Source organism: Lampris incognitus, chromosome 3 (assembly GCF_029633865.1).
Source record: "Lampris incognitus isolate fLamInc1 chromosome 3, fLamInc1.hap2, whole genome shotgun sequence".
Lineage (NCBI taxonomy): Eukaryota > Metazoa > Chordata > Actinopteri > Lampriformes > Lampridae > Lampris > Lampris incognitus.
This window is the reverse complement of record NC_079213.1, coordinates 9,737,449-9,755,451: the sequence shown is the minus strand read 5'-3', so window position 1 is coordinate 9,755,451 and position 18,003 is coordinate 9,737,449. Positions and strand designations below refer to the sequence as shown.

The 18,003-nt window shown below is 44.0% G+C and overlaps 2 protein-coding genes across 2 annotated transcripts; one reads left to right on the top strand and one right to left on the bottom strand.

Moving 5' to 3' along the window:
- Window positions 1-3,165: 3,165 nt before the first annotated feature.
- Window positions 3,166-6,311, top strand: LOC130109257 (zinc finger protein RFP-like). Its single transcript, XM_056276057.1, has 3 exons — window positions 3,166-3,256; window positions 3,486-4,763; window positions 5,776-6,311. Exons 2-3 carry the CDS (start codon window positions 3,495-3,497, stop codon window positions 6,142-6,144), a joined length of 1,638 nt encoding a protein of 545 aa, XP_056132032.1. The 5' UTR covers window positions 3,166-3,256; window positions 3,486-3,494; the 3' UTR covers window positions 6,145-6,311.
- A 3,149-nt stretch (window positions 6,312-9,460) lies between these two features.
- Window positions 9,461-17,798, bottom strand: LOC130109421 (E3 ubiquitin-protein ligase TRIM39-like). Its single transcript, XM_056276322.1, has 2 exons — window positions 17,745-17,798; window positions 9,461-12,044 (listed from the first exon to the last, which is right to left on the bottom strand). The coding sequence occupies exon 2, from the start codon at window positions 12,033-12,035 to the stop codon at window positions 10,398-10,400; it is 1,638 nt and encodes a 545-aa protein (XP_056132297.1). The 5' UTR covers window positions 12,036-12,044; window positions 17,745-17,798; the 3' UTR covers window positions 9,461-10,397.
- Window positions 17,799-18,003: the final 205 nt, after the last annotated feature.

The following is an 18,003-nucleotide window of genomic DNA, read 5'->3' as shown; positions in this document are numbered from 1 at the left end:
TTCCTTTGGAGGTTTACCGGGCACGGCCAACTGGGAGGAGACCCTGGGGTAGACCCAGAACTTGCTGGAGGGACTACACGTCCAGTCTGGCCTGGGAATGCCTTGGGATCCCCCAGGAGGAGCTGGAGGGTGTCTCTGGGGAGAGGGACACCTGGAGTGCCCTACTTAGCTTGCTGCCACCGCGACCCGACCCCAGAAAAGCGGCTGAAGATGAGATTGAGATGAACTGTAAACAAATCTATCCCACAATTTTTGCCAGATGTTTAACCAAGTGAATATTAGAAAAAACGCAAATGAAGACTCATAGGGCCATGCATTATACATTATGAGCCCTTTGGCACAAAGATCATCTTTGTCTCCTCCTGCTCCCTTCCACTTTGGAGTAAATCTATAAAAACTCGCTTTCCCTTGTAAAGCTTTGAAAGCAAAGAGAGGGGCAGTGTTTGGAAAAAAAATGCTCTGAGAATCCAGATTTCCCTAAAGTGACGTAACCAGAGGTGATGTGGTGGTTGTAGTTGTTAGCACTGTCGCCTCCTGGCAAGATGGTTGTGGGTTTGAATCCAGCTCGTTTGTGAGGAGTTCCCGTGTTGTGTATTTGTGCAGTTGTCCTACCACAGTCTAAAGATGTGCGAGTTTCTAAAAATTGTCTGTAGGTATGTGTGATCCCGTCAGTGGTTATGGGGGAGATGGGAGGTGAGCTATGAAGATGATAAGGACTTAAGTCAAACCTTGCAAAAGATGATTATTTCAAGCGTGTGACTCCTGCAAGCCTAAATTGGATATTAATAAGAGTAGTAGATACGTCGCGCAAACATGAGGCAGGAAACTCTCTTGGCTGACGTGTTGACCTTTAACCCAGTCCACAGATTTCATTGTTACCCTGTAATAGGCAGTAGCGTACTGTGGGATTTCAGTCAGGACCTTCGGTAACGGACTGCGCCCCCCCCCCCCAACACACACACACACACACAAATTCACAGGGTGCTGATGCAGCCAACACAGTCACATACAAAATACACTATCACGCACTATATGCACTACTGGATCAACACCTACAAGACAACTGATCTTCAGCAGCAACAATGCACACCAGTGTGCACTATAGCAGCTATTGCAGCATCACCATCAGATCTTCCTTTATGTCACTCAGCAACCAGATTGCACGTGCACACCACACGGCACAAAAACAAGTAGAAGAGTGCAGCTCTCCAACAGGCGCATCGCCCCTTCTCCAGCGCTCGGGCTTGGTGACAAACCACCACTTTTTTCACCTACCTGGAGAGGAGGCCCTTATCAAAAGACTTCAGATGGTTTACCCATCGCGGTTTTCATGATATAAAATGAATGTAAGCGAATGACTTTTCATTCTAAAGCAAAAAACTATATATAAAAAAAACAACCAAAAACCAAAAGACAAAACAAAACAGTTCAGCCATAGGAAATATTTTATTGTAGCTGCTGGGGTGACTGGCAGATGACTGTGTGATTATCCTACTAGAGTTTTAACATCGGAGTCGACGGCACTTCTGCGTCTAATCCCCCCTCATGACGTCAGTAAGACAGACATGGCGGCGAGGTCAATCAATCAAGTCGCATTTTATACAGCGCTTCTCTAGCCGCCGCAGAGGTGAATAAAGCAAATTATCTTTGGTCCACCCAGTGTTCCTTCAGTTCTCCTATGCTGAGGTCAGCAGTGAAATATTATTCACTATTATATATGGATAATTATCTGACCGCTTGATCTGCTTCCGCGACTGGGTGCACACGCGCGCGCGCGCGCGCGCACACACACACACACACACACACACACACACACACACACGCCACAGGAGGTTAAAGGTGACCGTGTTGTGTGCTGCCGGATCCTCGCAGAGACACACAAGGTGAACGCCACCGTAAATACTGATCTGATTATTTGATGGGATGTTTTGAGAGAAGAAATTAAATCAACGGGGTGTGAAGGTTCAGACCAATCCTCTGCCTGTTCAGGAGGCTGACAACAACCAAACCCTCCGTTAATATCATGTGTTTAATTCTGACCCCTGTTCAAAAGACTGGTGTCCATTAATATAAGAGTATTAGGTTGAGTCATAGACCGGCCACTCAGGAGTGTCTGGCCTCTCCTGATGGATCCAGCTAGAAACAGAGGAAGACTATTTAATAAGCACTATTTTGAAGATGTATGGCGCAGAGTAGTCGGTTAGTTGACCACTTTGTCAACTTTTTTTTATCTTTAGATGTAAACATTTTTAACTGGCAGATTTTATTATAAAGATATTCTCGATGGGTGTGACTAGTTTTTCTTTATCCCTTAAAATAATCAAACGGAGCAGCCAAATATATGCAGGTTAGTCCTACGTCCGTTTTGCAATTCACGTTTTAAGGGGGAATCGCTTGTTGTCAGTAAGCAATGTGCTATTTGCCTTGACACATCATGGCGCAAATAAAACGGATTAACAATTAATATACACGCAACTCTTTACTGTGAATGGGTGTAAGCCTAAACCCAACCCGCCATTATCCAAGGTCACCAGTGAAGCAGGCAGGTCAGGGAAAGTAGAGCCTATGTAATCGGGGTTCCTGGGGACCGACTAGTCGACTATTCGCTCAGACACTTTGAGTCGACCTTGAAAAAACGGACATGGCCGCCTTTATATTTTGTGGCTGCTACAGGAGCCCTTCACATAGTCGTGTAAATATAAATAAGGAAAACGTTTATTTTGTTGCACTTTCACAAAATGAACAGTAGATGGCAGTGTTCGCATAGTGATTGTTCGGCTGTTAGGCGGGCGTTCTGACGACACGGGTTAAAGGAAGTATAGTAAATGCTCAAAGGTTATCGGCAAAGATTTAATGAATGCGGAGGTTTAATGTTTAATGTAGGTTTCTCCGTCTCCCCGTGTGGCTCAGCGTGCAACACTTTTTCACAAGAGACAGTTGACACTAAAACAAAAGCCCACATATAAACGCGGAAAAGCCAGCAAGGGGGGTACTCGGCATTACTAGCGCGCATCAGTGGCACATATCAAAATAAAAGCACGTCGCGTATCGTCTCCACCGGTTTCCCGCCTGACGTCAGGCAGGAAACCCGTGTCAGTTTCCGGAGGCGGAGCCACGCCGCACGAACTGAAACCGAAACACCCGAGGCTCGCCGACGCTGCTGCGGTTAAAACGTTTCGCCGTCTCGTCTTCAGAAGGACGTGAACAGCCCACGTTTCCTCTCCCCGAGAGCGCGGCTGGTCCGAGACAGACACACGTGAGTGAAGCGAATACTGTTTACGGAGCGTTGACGCCGATGACGAACAATGAGAATATGTTCCAATGTTTTCAACTTGCCGGGCTATTGGTTTGCGAAGAGACCTTTGAAATATGATCCTTGGCAAAAATAGCACAACTCTGATCGTTTCTCTCAAAAGGCAAAAAAAAAAAAGAAAAGTCAATGATTTTTATACTTTAATGTCTCACAGTTCAACTTCTGGTCTCAGTTTCTAGATATGGCCTCTGGCAGCAGTCTCCTGTCTCAAGATCAGTTCCTGTGTTCTGTCTGTCTGGATGTGTTCACTGATCCAGTCACCATACCATGTGGACACAACTTCTGTAAATCCTGCATCACACAGTACTGGGACAGTAGTCTAGTGTGTCGGTGTCCCATGTGCAACAAGCTTTTCACAAACAGACCTGAAGTGCCAGTCAACACTCTGTTTCGTGAGATGACCGTTCAGTACAGAGAGTCCGTTAGAGTGGACGCCAGCAGCTGCCCTGACCAACAATGTGCCAAACCAGGAGAAGTGGCCTGTGACGTCTGCACTGGGACCAAGCTCAAGGCCCTCAAGTCCTGTCTGGTGTGTCTGGCCTCGTACTGTGAGACTCACCTGGAGCCGCATCAGAAAGTCCCAGGTCTGAAAAGACATCAGCTGACCGGCCCTGTGGAGAATCTGGAAGACAGGATATGCAAGAAGCACGACAAACCTCTGGACCTGTTCTGTAAGACTGAACAGGTGTGTGTGTGCCAGTTCTGCACTGAATCAGACCACAAGTTACATCCTGTTGTTCCTCTGAAGGAGGGATACGAAGAAAAGAAGAGTCAGCTGGCTAAGAAGGATGCTGAAGTTCAGCAGATGATCCAGCAGAGACAACTGAAGATTCACACACTCAAACAGTCAGTAGAAATCAGCAAAGATGATGCAGAAAGAGAGATAGCCCACAGTGTTCAGGTCTTCACCGTTCTGATGAGCTCCATTGAGAGGAGCCAGGATGAGCTCATTGAAATTATTGAAGAGAAACAGAAAACAACAGAGAAACAAGCTGAAGGCTTCATTGAAGAGTTGGAAAAGGAAATCAGGAAGCTAAAGAAGAGGAGCACAGAGCTGGAGCAGCTCTCACACACTGAAGACCACCTCCACCTCCTCCAGAGCTTCTCATCCCTCAACACTCCTCCACAGACCAAGGACTGGACAGAGGTCAGTGTCCATCAGCCATCTTATGTGGGGACTGTGAGGACAGCTGTGGAGCAGCTGGAGAAGACAGTTAGTAAAGAGCTGGAGAAGCTGTATGATGCTGAGCTGAAGAGGGTCCAGCAGTATGAAGTGGATGTGATTCTAGACCCTGATACAGCAAATCCTTATCTCGTCCTGTCTGGGGATGGAAAACAAGTGTATTCTGGAGACATTAAGAATAACCTCCCAGACAAGCCAGAGAGATTCTCTTGTTATGCTTTTGTCTTAGGAAAGCAGGGCTTCTCTTCAGGAAGATTTTATTTTGAAGTTATGATGAAAGAGAAGACTGATTGGACTTTAGGAGTGGCAAGGGAGTCTGTCAGCAGGAAGGGAGAAATCTATTTGGACCCTGAGGATGGTTTCTGGACAATATGGTTGAGGAATGGAAATGAGTACAAGGCTCTTGAAAGCGCTGGCGTCCTTCTCTCCCTGAAAGAGAAGCTCCAGAAGGTGGGGGTGTTTGTGGATTTCGAGGGGGGTCTACTTTCCTTTTATGACGTCGATGCTGTTGCTCACATCTACTCTTTCACTGGCTGCACCTTCACTGAGAGACTCTACCCGTTCTTCTATCCCGGTCTTAATGATGGTGGTAAAAACTCTGCTCCTCTCATCATCTCTCCTGTCAACAAAGTCTGATGAACACACAGGCTCACTAGAGTGTGTGTGTGTGTGTGTGTGTGTGTGTGTGTGTGTGTGTGTGTGTGTGCCCTGTATGATGGCCTGGCGGCCTGTCCAGGGTGTCTCCCCGCCTGCCACCCAATGACTGCTGGGATAGGCTCCAGCATCCCCGCGACCCTGAGAGCAGGGTAAACAGTTCAGATGATGGCTGGCTGGATATGTTGGAAAAACATATAATCACATTTTGATCATCATTTTATATGAATGTGGTCTCGACTGTTGTTTCTTCACTGATGCGATACCTTACTCTAATCTATGAAGCATACAGCATTTTACATTGGGCAAATCAACCTTGTCGCAAACGTGCTGCTGAGAAGTACATTCTTGTTTTATTATCTTTGTTATGAATTACATTCATGTCCATGTATTTGTGATAAAACCAGTTTGCCTGTGACCTTCGGCGTATATCCAGCCCAGTGAGTGGGAAACACACTGGTGAGATCGTCTCAAATTGGGAAATCATGTCAAACTAGTGGAGTAGGTAGAGAAACTGGTACTAACTGGTACCATGTCTGACTTTGGAGGTGAACCGTTGTGATAATTAGAGAAACTAAAGTCTTTGTACGTGCAGAACTTCTCCTCGGGAAGATTTTATTTTGAGGTTCTGGTGAAAGAGAATACTGAGTGGGATTTAGGAGTGGCGAGAGAGTCTGTCAACAGGAAGGGAAAAATCACTTTGAGCCCAAAGAAAGGCTTCTGGACAATATGGTTGAGAAAGGGAAACGAGTACAAGGCTCTTGCTAGCCCAGGTGTTATTCTCTCTCTGAAAGAGAAGCTCCAGAAGGTTGGGGTGTTTGTGGATTATGAGGAGGGTCTGGTCTCCTTTTATGATGTAGAAGTTGGTGCTCATATCTACTCTTTCACTGGCTGCACCTTCACTGAGAGACTCTACCCATATTTCAGCCCCTGTAATAATGATGGTGGTAAAAACTCTGCTCCTCTCATCATCTCTCCTGTCAACAAAGCCTGATGAACACAACGGCGTGTGTGTGTACATGTGTACACATTGTGTCTAAAACGGTTAAGGAGATATTCTTTTTTTTTAATGATCAGGGTTCATTTTTACTTTCTATACCGGCTGTGCCTTTAGTGAGACACTTGCCACACTTTGGTCTCTGTCTTGTGAACGGTAGTAAAACCTCCTTATCTACTGTATTATCATCTCTGATGTCCATCAAATAAACAAGGATAACCACTGGAAGGCCAAAAGAAAGGATTAAGAATCATTGGAGGTTACAAATTTATCTTTAAGGGTTATTTGATTTTTATACAGGTAACGGCTACAGCTGTCCTACCGGGAATATTACTGTTTTTTTTTTTATTACAGCCAACTCTATTTTCTGTATTATACACCACTGCATATATGTTGGAAAAACGTATAATCACATTTTGATCATCATTTTATTTGGTCTCAGCTTCGTCTTCATTACTGATATACCTTATTTTAATGTATGAAGAATACAGAATTTTACGTTGAGCAAATCAGCCTTGATGTAAACATACTGCCGAGAAGAAAGTACATTTATCATTCATTTTATCTTTGTTATGAATTACATTCACGTCCATATATTTGTGATAAAACCAGTTTGCCTGTGACCTTCAGTGTATATCCAGTCCAGTGAGTGGGAAAAACACTGGTGAGATTGTCTCAAATTGGGAAATCATGTCAAACTAGTGGAGTAGGTAGAGAAACTGGTCCTAACTGGTACCATGTCTGACTTTGGAGGTGAACCGTTGTGATAATTAGAGAAACTAAAGTCTTTGTACGTGAGAACAGAGGGTTATCATGGAGGTCAGGAGAGACCTCATAAAGACTGCTTTCACCACAGACGAGTCTTTTTGTTCTCTGTCACTGACCACAGCGCCCTCTCTACAGTCCCGGCAATATGAGTACTGACTTTACTCTGTTATCAGATATGATTATACACTGAACATGAAATAAATCTTACAAAAGAGTCTCTTGTAAAGGCTGTTATTGATTTTAGGTTGTGTGATCGAGCTGCATAACAATTACACATCACAAACACAGAAGTGCTGCTTAAACAACGCATCTACTATCATTTCTGGCTGCTCCCGTTAGGGGGCGCCACAGCGGATCATCCGTTTCCATCTCTTCCCGTCTTCTGCATCTTCCTCTGTCACACCAGACACCTGCATGTCCTCCCTCACCACATCCATAAACCTCTCTGGCCTTCCTCTTTTCCTCTTCCCTGTCAGCTCCATATTCAGCATCCTTCTCCCAGTATACCCAGCATCTCTCCTCCACACATGTCCAAACCATCTCAATCTTGCCTCTCTTGCTTTGTCTCCAAACCGTCCAACCTGAGCGGTCCCTCTAATATACTCCTTCCTAATCCTGTCCTCCTCTATCACTCCGTGAAAATCTTCGCATCTTCAACTCTGCCACCTCCAGCTCCACCTCCTGTCTTTTCATCAGTGCCACTGTCTCCAAATCATATAACATAGCTGGTCTCACAACCATCTTGTAAACCTTCCCTTTAACTCTTGCTGGTACCCTTCTGTCACAAATCACTCCTGACACTCTTCTCACTCCCACTCCACCCTGCCTGCACTCTCTTCTTCACTCCCCGTTACTTTGGACAGTTGACCCCAAGTATTTAAACTCATATGCCATCATCACCTCCACTCCTTGCATCCTGACCATTCCACTGTCCTCTCTCTCATTCACACATAGGTATTCTGTCTTGCTCCTACTGACTTTCCTTCCTCTTCTCTCCAGTTCATACCTCCACCTCTCCAGGCTCTCCTCAACCTGCTCCCTACTCTCGCCACAGATCACAATGTCACCTGCAAACATCATCGTCCACGGAGACTCCTGCCTGATCTCGTCCATCAACCTGTCCATCACCATTTCAAACAAGGGCTCAGAGCCGATCCTTGATGTAATCCCACCTCGAACCCGTCTGTCATTCCAACCACACACCTCACCACTGTCACACTTCCCTCATACATATCCTGCACCACTCCTACATACTGCTCTACAACTCCTGACTTCTTCATACAACACCACACCTCCTCTCTCGGCACCCTGTCCTATGCTTTCTCTAAATCCACAAAGACACAATGTACCTCCTTCTGGCCTTCCTCTACATTCTCCCCCGCCCCCTTTTCTCTCCCCAATTGTACTTGGCCAATTACCTCGCTCTTCCAAGCTGTCCCGATCTCTGCTCCATCTCTGCTGATCCGGTGAGGGCTGCAGACTACCATGTCTCCTCTGATACGTGTGGAGTCACCAGCTGATTCTTTTCATCCCACAGTGAGGACTTTCACCAGGAGGACGTATCGCGTGGGAGAGGAGGCACCAGGGCAGCGACCAGGACACATACCCACATCCACACGGCCAACTGTGTCTGTAGGGACGCTCGATCAAGCTGGAGGCAACATGGGGATTCGAACCAGCGATCCCCATGTTGGTAGGCAACAGAATAGACCGCTAACCTACCCGGATGCCCCTCCATCAACATTCCCAAAGCAAACCTCACATCTGCATGAAACCATACCGCTTAAATAATGAAAAAATAAATAGGTCAAATGAAACCATACTGCCGCTTGCTAATCGCCACCTCTTAACCTCGACTACCCTTTCCCATATCTTCCTTCAGCTCCTTGCCAAATGTTTAGAAAATGTTTTCCATACCAAAAGCTTTGTTCCATTCTAAAACAATATTCCAATCAAAATATGAATTGTTAAATAATGTGAAGTAGTGCAGCGCTCCCTACATGTACCAGAGGAAAGATCCTTCGGGGGACAAACGACGGATCAGTTCTGTCCTTCACGTGTGCACAAAATGATCCTCAGGCTGCGACCCAAGTTCAGCCATTCAGGTGAGACATTCAGCTGCCACGAAGCCGCGCGACAAGAGACCTTTTAGAAAGCCACTTTACTTTGTCCTAGTAGGTTACAGTGAAACTTGTTCTTCTGCATGTAACCCACCCTATCGTGTAGGAGCGGTGGGCAGCTGCAGCACCTGGGGACCAGCTCCACTTCTTCTTTCTATTGCCTTGCTCAGGGGCACATACAGCAGTATTAACCCCAACATGCATGTCTTTTTTTTTGCCTGTCGCGATGCCTCGGTGCCGGTCATAATACCGTGAAACCTTTTATGGCCGTAAAAACATGTTTTATTTTAATATACATTACTTAAGCAGCACTTCTGTGTTTGTGATGTGTAATTGTTATGCAGCCCGAGCACACAACCTAAAATCAATAACAGCCTTTACAAGAGACTCTTTTGTAAGATTTATTTCATGTTCAGTGTATAATCATATTTGATAAGAGAGTAGTCAGTACACATATTGCCGGGACTGTAAAGAGGGCGCTGTGGTCAGTGACAGAGAATAAAAAGACTCGTCTGTGGTGAAAGCAGTCTTTATGACATCTCTCCTGACCTCCATGATAACCTTCTGTTCTCACGTACAAAGACTTTAGTTTCTCTAATTATCACAACGGTTCACCTCCAAAGTCAGACATGGTACCAGTTAGGACAAGTTTCTCTACCTACTCCACTAGTTTGACATGATTTACCAATTTGAGACAATCTCACCAGTGTTTTTCCCACTCACTGGACTGGATATACACTGAAGGTCACAGGCAAACTGGTTTTATGACAAATATATGGACATGAATGTAATTCATAAAATGAATGATAAATGTACTTTCTTCTCGGCAGTATGTTTACATCAAGGTTGATTTGCTCAACGTAAAATTCTGTATTCTTCATACATTAAAATAAGGTATATCAGTAATGAAGACGAAGCTGAGACCAAATAAAATGATGATCAAAATGTGATTATAAGTTTTTCCAACATATATGCAGTGGTGTATAATACAGAAAATAGAGTTGGCTTTAATAAAAATAAAAACAGTAATATTCCCGGTAGGACAGCTGTAGCCGTTACCTGTATAAAAATCAAATAACCCTTAAAGATAAATTTGTAACCTCCAATGATTCTTAATCCTTTCTTTTGGCCTTCCAGTGGTTATCCTTGTTTATTTGATGGACATCAGAGACGATAATACAGTAGATAAGGAGGTTTTACTACCGTTCACAAGACAGAGACCAAAGTGTGGCAAGTGTCTCACTAAAGGCACAGCCGGTATAGAAAGTAAAAATGAACCCTGATCATTAAAAAAAAAGAATATCTCCTTAACCGTTTTAGACACAATGTGTACACATGTACACACACACGCCGTTGTGTTCATCAGGCTTTGTTGACAGGAGAGATGATGAGAGGAGCAGAGTTTTTACCACCATCATTATTACAGGGGCTGAAATATGGGTAGAGTCTCTCAGTGAAGGTGCAGCCAGTGAAAGAGTAGATATGAGCACCAACTTCTACATCATAAAAGGAGACCAGACCCTCCTCATAATCCACAAACACCCCAACCTTCTGGAGCTTCTCTTTCAGAGCGAGAATAACGCCTGGGCTAGCAAGAGCCTTGTACTCATTTCCCCTTCTTAACCATATTGTCCAGAAGCCTTTCTTTGGGCTCAAAGTGATTTTTCCCTTCCTGTTGACAGACTCTCTCGCCACTCCTAAATCCCACTCAGTATTCTCTTTCACCAGAACCTCAAAATAAAATCTTCCTGAGGAGAAGTTCTGCTTTCCAAAGACAATAGAACAATGAGAGAATCTTTCTGGCTTGTCTGGGAATTTCTTCACCATGTCTCCACAATATACTTGTTTTCCATCCTCAGACAGGATGAGTTCAGGATGTGCCGTATCAGGATCTAAAGTCACATCCACTTCATACTGCTGGACCCTCTTCAGCTCAGCCTCACACAGCTTCTCCCTCTCTTTGCTGACTGTCTTCTCCAGCTGCTCCACAGCTCTCCTCACAGTCCCCACATAAGATGGATGATAAACACTGACCTCTGTCCAGTCCTTGGTCTGTGGAGGAGTATTGAGGGATGAGAAGCTCTGGAGGAGGTGGAGGTGGTCTTCAGTGTGTGAGAGCTGCTCCAGCTCTGCGCTCTTCTTCTTTAGCTCCCTGATTTCCTCTTCCAACTCTTCAATGAAGCATTCAGCCTGTGTCTCTGTTTTTTTCTGTTTCTCTTGAATAATTTCAATGAGCTCAGCCTGGCTTCCCTCAATGGAACTCACCAGAACGGTGAAGACCTGAACACTGTGGGCTATCTCTCTGTCTGCATCTTCTTTGCTGAGTTCTACTGACTGTTTGATCTCCTGAATCTTCAGTTGTCTCTGCTGGATCATCTGCTGAACTTCAGCCTCCTTCTTATCCAGCTGACTCTTCTTTCCTTCATATTCCTCCTTCAATGAAACGATAGGATGTAACTTGTGTTCTGAGTCATTACAGAACTGACACACGCACACCTGTTCGGTCTTACAAAACAGATCCAGAGGTTGGTAATGCTTCTTGCATATCCTGTCTTCCAGATTCTCCACAGGGTCAACCAGCGGATGTCTTTTCAGACCTGTGACTTTCTGATGCAGCTCCAGGTGAGTCTCACAGTACGAGGCCAGACACACCAGACAGGACTTGAAGGCCTTGATCTTGGTCCCAGTGCAGACGTCACAGGGAACTTCTCCTGGTTTGGCACATTGTTGGTCAGGGCAGCTGCTGGCTTTCACTCTAATGGACTCTCTGTACTGAACGGTCATCTCACGAAACAGAGTGTTGACTGGCACTTCAGGTCTGTTTGTGAAAAGCTTGTTACACATGGGACACCAACACTCTTCATTATTGTCCCAGTGCTGTGTGATACAGGATTTACAGAAGTTGTGTCCACATGGTATGGTGACTGGATCAATGAACACATCCAGACAGACAGAACACAGGAACTGATCTTGAGACAGGAGACTGCTGTCAGAGGCCATATCTAGAAACTGAGACCAGAAGTTTAACAGTGAGACCGTGTAAGTATAGACACCATTTTCAAAAAAAAAATCACAAGAGTCGTATTTCTGACAAAGAAAAAACTTCAAGGTTATCTTAACACCCTATTCAAAACCCAATAGCCTGGGAAGTTGAAAACATTGGAAAGTATTCTAATCTACAGAGAAGCGTCGAACAAATATAAGCCTGGACTGATAGGGTATCTGTGTATCATGCGATCATTCACATCAGCTTTTGAATTCAAAATCCAAAACCATAAAACCACTAACAGGCTGTTTTTGTTGTTGTAAATTTGTGCTGGAGTTATAAACAGAACATTAGAAATCAGGATCTTTGTTGTCTTCAGTTTTGTGATTTAACATTTCCGGTTTTTGTGACCCAGAAGTTATTGACTTCTTTTTCGTGCGCCTGGACAGACGTGAGTAGCTGCCCCAAGTCATTCCACTCAATCTGGTAGCTACTGAACTTGAAGAAGATAAGCTGTGGTCAAGTGAACCGCTGAGCGTGAAACCATGGTTAAGTTTGCCACTGTCGGAATTTCGTTATAAAAGTAGTGTAACGACAGCAAGGATGGCTTCTGACCGAGGCGAAGGTCTAGAAAGACACGGATGCATTTTCTTTCACGTTCTGTGTTCTTTTATGAACACAATGCTGACATTGGTTTGCATTCTTTTCCCTCATGTTTGACCCGTAGTAAATTTTATTTTGCCAGTAGGTTACCAGATAATTCCTAGAGATTGCTCCTCATGTTGTCCTCTCCAACAGTATTAAAGAGGAGTAATCCCACCGTACCTGTTTGTGGAAATTACAAAACAAAACAGCCTCTTAGCTTCATCTACTTTTGGGCTTTGATGACTCATTTTGCACACTTCCAATGTGCTACGCTTCATTGGGTCTTAATGCATGCTCAATAACCCAGGTAAGGAAATCACATAAAGTTGAATCAGTTCATTCTGGACATGACGTTTATTGAGAGAAACGTTTCATCACTCATCTAAGTGACCACTTCAGTCTCAACTGCCTGCAGGTACCCCCACCCTTATAAAAAATACAGTGGCATAACGAACGAAAACGACTGGTTTCATATGCAAATTGCTGTGACCATTAACTAGTTACAATGGCCACGTGTACTGTTCAAAGAGATGGCCTCTTTGACTTCCCTGTTCAAGCCAGCGTTGCTCCCCATCTTATCTTCATCCTTGAAAGAGACCACTGGCCTGTAGATGGGTGTAGCCCGGAGAATCCTGGCCTGACAGGGTTTAGCTCTTCTGTGCCATCCTCTTCACCAGAGTCCGTTTGGTTTCGCCGATGCAAAAGTCCCGACATTCCTCCCGGCACTTAAGTGTACACTGTATTGCTCTGTTCGTGCCAGGGGACCCGATCCTTGGGATCCTCAATATCTATGTGAAGAGGGAACGACCATCCCTGAACCAAGGAAGGGGCCTAAGAGTACATCTGCCGTCATCTTACAAAGCTGTGGTTACAACTATTGCCAAATCCTCTGTGAAATGTACATATGGCCATTGAAACTCTATTTAATGGTCATGGCAATTTGCATATGAAGCCGATTGTTGGTTTGATCGTTATGCAACTGTATTGTTTATAAGGGTGGGGATACCTGCAGTCAGTTCAGACCGAAGATGTCACTTAGATGAGTGAGGAAACGTTTCTCTCAAATGTTGTGTCCAGATGAACCGATTCAACCTTCTGTGACTTCAGGGTGTCTTATTAAACTGATCAAATCTGACAAGAAAACAAAGCCAACCCATTCACGATTGGCTTATCTTCGTCAATCATTTGATTGGACAAGAGCACATTAATATATTGTGATTGGATAATGGATACAATGGTGTTCGAGCTGTCGACATTACTTGTATAGCAATTTTCTAAATGGTACGATTTCACAACGCTATGAGAATTATTATACCTACAAATGATAGAAATTTGTAAATAACGTGACACAACCAAGTACGCTTGCTTAATGTAGGTTGCACTTGATCATTTTTCTTCTGCTAACTCAGTTTCAAGTGTGACATCCACAAGTATTTTAGTAGCTTTGTTAATAGTTGTTGCGTTTTTTTTAAAATGCATGCTCATTAATCTCGGTGAGGAAATCGGGGGAAGTTGAATCAATCCATATGGGCAACGTTTATTGACAGAAACGTTTCATCATTCAAGTGACCTCTTCGGTCTCAACTGACTGCAGGTATCCCCACCCTTAAAACAATGCAGTGGTATAGCGACCGAACCAACGACCAGTTTCATACCATGTGTACTATTCTCAGAGGATTGGGGAATGTTTGCAATCACAGTATTGCAAAATGGTGGCAGACGTACTCTTAGCCCTCCCCCAGCTCATAGATGGCCCTTCCCTCTTCACATAGATGGCCTCTGACTCCTCATTCAAACCCCCGTTGTGATTGCCAACTCCTAATCTCTTCTTTCATCGCATAGAAAAGTGAAAATCCCCTCCAAGACCATTATGCAAGATCAAATACATTTCTCTGAATTTTGACCTTTCACCAAACAAATTCCTCAATGTTAGTTCTCTGCTGTCATAGCATCCGCTTCCTAATGTCTTATTTTATCACTGGTACAAATTTTGTAACATTTTGCTACACCAGGCGGCACAGTGATTAGCACAGTCACCTCACAGCAAGGAGGTCCTGGGTTCAAGCCCCGGGGTAGTCCAACCTTGGGGGTCATTCCAGGTCATCCTCCGGTTTGCTCCCACAGTCCAAAGACATGTGAATCGGCCATACTAAATTGCCCCTAGGTATGAATGTTTGAGGGCCCTGTGTGATGGCCTGGCAGCCTGTGTGATGGCCTGGCAGCCTGTCCAGGGTGTCTCCCCACCTGCTGGCCAGTGACTGATGGGATAGGCTCCAGCATCCCCGTGACCCTGAGAGCAGGATAAGCGGTTTGGATAAATTTACTGCAACTTGGAGAAATCCCACATCAGTCTCTCCAAGACCAGTTGACTCGCTTTATTGTCGCTGATTTTAAAATTAGATTTCTCAAAAGGTAGGGGGGAAAGATGTTTCTAAATTTAAGAGTATAAACAAAGTAAAGTAGAAACAATAACAGGGCTCAACAAAAATTATGAAAATAATTATTAAATTAATTTAGAAAAGACTCAAGTTTACAGATTGTTGATTTGATTTATAGAATCCCCCCCAAAAAAACTGCACTTGCATTCTTTACCGTCTTGGTGGACAAACTGAATATGTACGTCTCCAAGTTGGTGCAGTAAAAAGTTACCAAATTTGTATCAGTGATTCAATAAGACATTAGGAAGCGGATACCATAACAACGGTGAACTAACCTATTTGGGAATTTGTTTGGCGAAAGGCCAAAGTTCAGAGAACCACGTCTGCTTTTTTGGTCTTGGAGGTTAATTTTAAGCGAGGTTCCTCAAAGATTTTAAGTACAATATTTCAAATTTTCATGAAGAGATTAGGCGTTAGTAACCACAACAACTATTAACTACTACTACTGCTACATTCGGCTGCTCCTGTTAGGGATCGCCACAGCGGATCATCCGTTTCCATCTCTTCCTGTCCTAGTCAACTAGTTTAATTAGGAAATTTCTCATAGTATATATATATATATATATATATATTACCAGATTGAAAGCTTGGTCTACAACTCTACCCTGTTGTATTGCTCCCCTCTCCTAAACACGTGAATCATAATAATCTAATACCACTGGTGGTGATGAAATGTATAACAAAGTATCTAATAAAGCACAGAATCAAACATCTAATGTTATCAAACGTATGATAACATATCGTCTAAAGCGTAGCTCGTCAAAATTGTCAACTAATAATAAAAGGTGTCCAATTCCAATTAATATTTCACCTATAGCTCTAAAGTTCTGCCTACTACTGATCACTTCAACAAGATGCTTCAATTTGGCTTCATAAATATCAGATCACCAACACCTTACTAATAAGTGATCCGATTCTAGAACATAGTTTCGATATGATTGAGTTATGTGACACATGGCTGAAATCAAATGTTTTCATTCCCTTAAATGATGCTTCCCCACCCGACTATCCGTATGCCCATGCAGCTCGGGCAAATAAACAAGGCGGGGGTGTTGCCTTAATATACAATATATGACCAGCTCTCATGTGTTTTGCCATTCTTTTGGCCAGTGAAACGTATCTGTCAGTAAACGTTGTACCCAGGTGAACTGATTCAACTTTCTTTGATTTTCTTATTTGGATTATTGAGCATGACTCAAGACAGGAGAGCTAATGCGCCAGGCCAGGACTCTGCAGTCCCCACCCATCTACAGGCCAGTGGCCACTCTTTGGACGAGGATGTGAAGAACACTGGTTGGAATGGGGAGTCAAAGAGGCCATCTATGTGAAGAGGGAACGACCACCCCTGAACCGAAGGGGGGGGGGCAAAGAGTACATCTGTCACCATCTTACAATGATGTGATTGCAAACATTCCCAAATCCCCTGCGAATAGTACACATGGCCATTGTAACCCTGGTTAATGGTCACGCCCATATTTGCATATGAAAGTGATTGCTGGTTCCGCTCGTTATGCAACTGTATTGATTATAAGGGTGGGGACACCTGCAGCCAGTTTAAACTGAAGAGCTCACTTAGATGAGTGATGAAACGTATGTCAAATAAAAGTATCCAGATGAACCGATTCAACTTTCTTTGATTTCCCTACCTGGATTATTGAGCATGCATAAAGACAATGCAAACATGTTTAATCAAATCCACAAAATAGATTAAACAGACAGACTGCCTAGAGAGCCAAGAGGTTTATTTTATTTAGCAATTTCCTCAATCGGGCACAGTGGGACGACTCCACTTTTAACACCGCTAAGAGAGGACAACCGGGAAGAGAGATCTCTGGGAAACATCCGATAACCTATTCGCAAAATAGAAACTTGCAACTTGTCAAACATGAGGAAAAAGGACAAAGCAAATCAATGTCAGCATCGATTTCGTAAAGCAAAATTCTCTCAAGTTCATTTAGCTACCTTTAGTGGCACGACTGAAAGACGTGGGGCTACTGCTCAACTTCCTGGTCACAACAAATGGGAAATGTGAAGACAAAATTAAAAGCAATAAATATCAAAATTTCTCATGTTTTTAACTTCAGAACAAAATCAAAACGACGAAAAAAAAGCAGCCCGATGTGGGTTTTCTGATTTGTAACCCAACAATGGGGGGAGGGGGGGGGGAAATCAGCCCGTTCTGGGTTTTCTGATTTTGGATCCTAAATCGGATGCGAAATGGTCGAATGGCGTTTACTCCGATTTCCGTTGACTCCATAGACGAGCGTAGGAACTAAACAGAAATGACACAAACACCGAGAGCACCGGAAAGTTGGCAAATACACAAACAAACTCAAACTAATAAACGCGGCTGATGCTCCGTTGCTCTCTTGACTGGCGCACAACTCCCGCTATACTCTCCCCCGCTCGCCCTTACTACCGCGGCACCTTTCTGTCAATTTCCCCACGTTACCCACGTCTCATGTCTTTTCAAAATAAAAGCACTTCCGCGCTGGCGGGAAATAACAAAATAAGACGAACATAAACACATTACAAGAGCAAAAGTTTACACGTGGACCACACTGTGTATCGGGGTCATTTACATGCAGTTTTACCACTCATTGTTGTCAATACACTGCGAATGGTATTCGCTATACTCACGTGTATATATTTCAGATTTGTAGTACTTTCACGGAGAAGGTGATGTTTTTTCCCCCCTTTTAAATACGAAACGGAGAAATGTTTTGACTGCAGTAACGTCGCCGATCATCAGAACTTAGTTTCAGTTCATCCACGTAACAGTGGATGCGGTTTCTTCTGTGCAGCGCGTGCCTGATATCAGACAGAATCGTCAATCGTCCATCTTCAGTCTGAAGTTTCGACTCCAACAGATTTCCGTGGGGGAGGCGGGGGGGGGGAT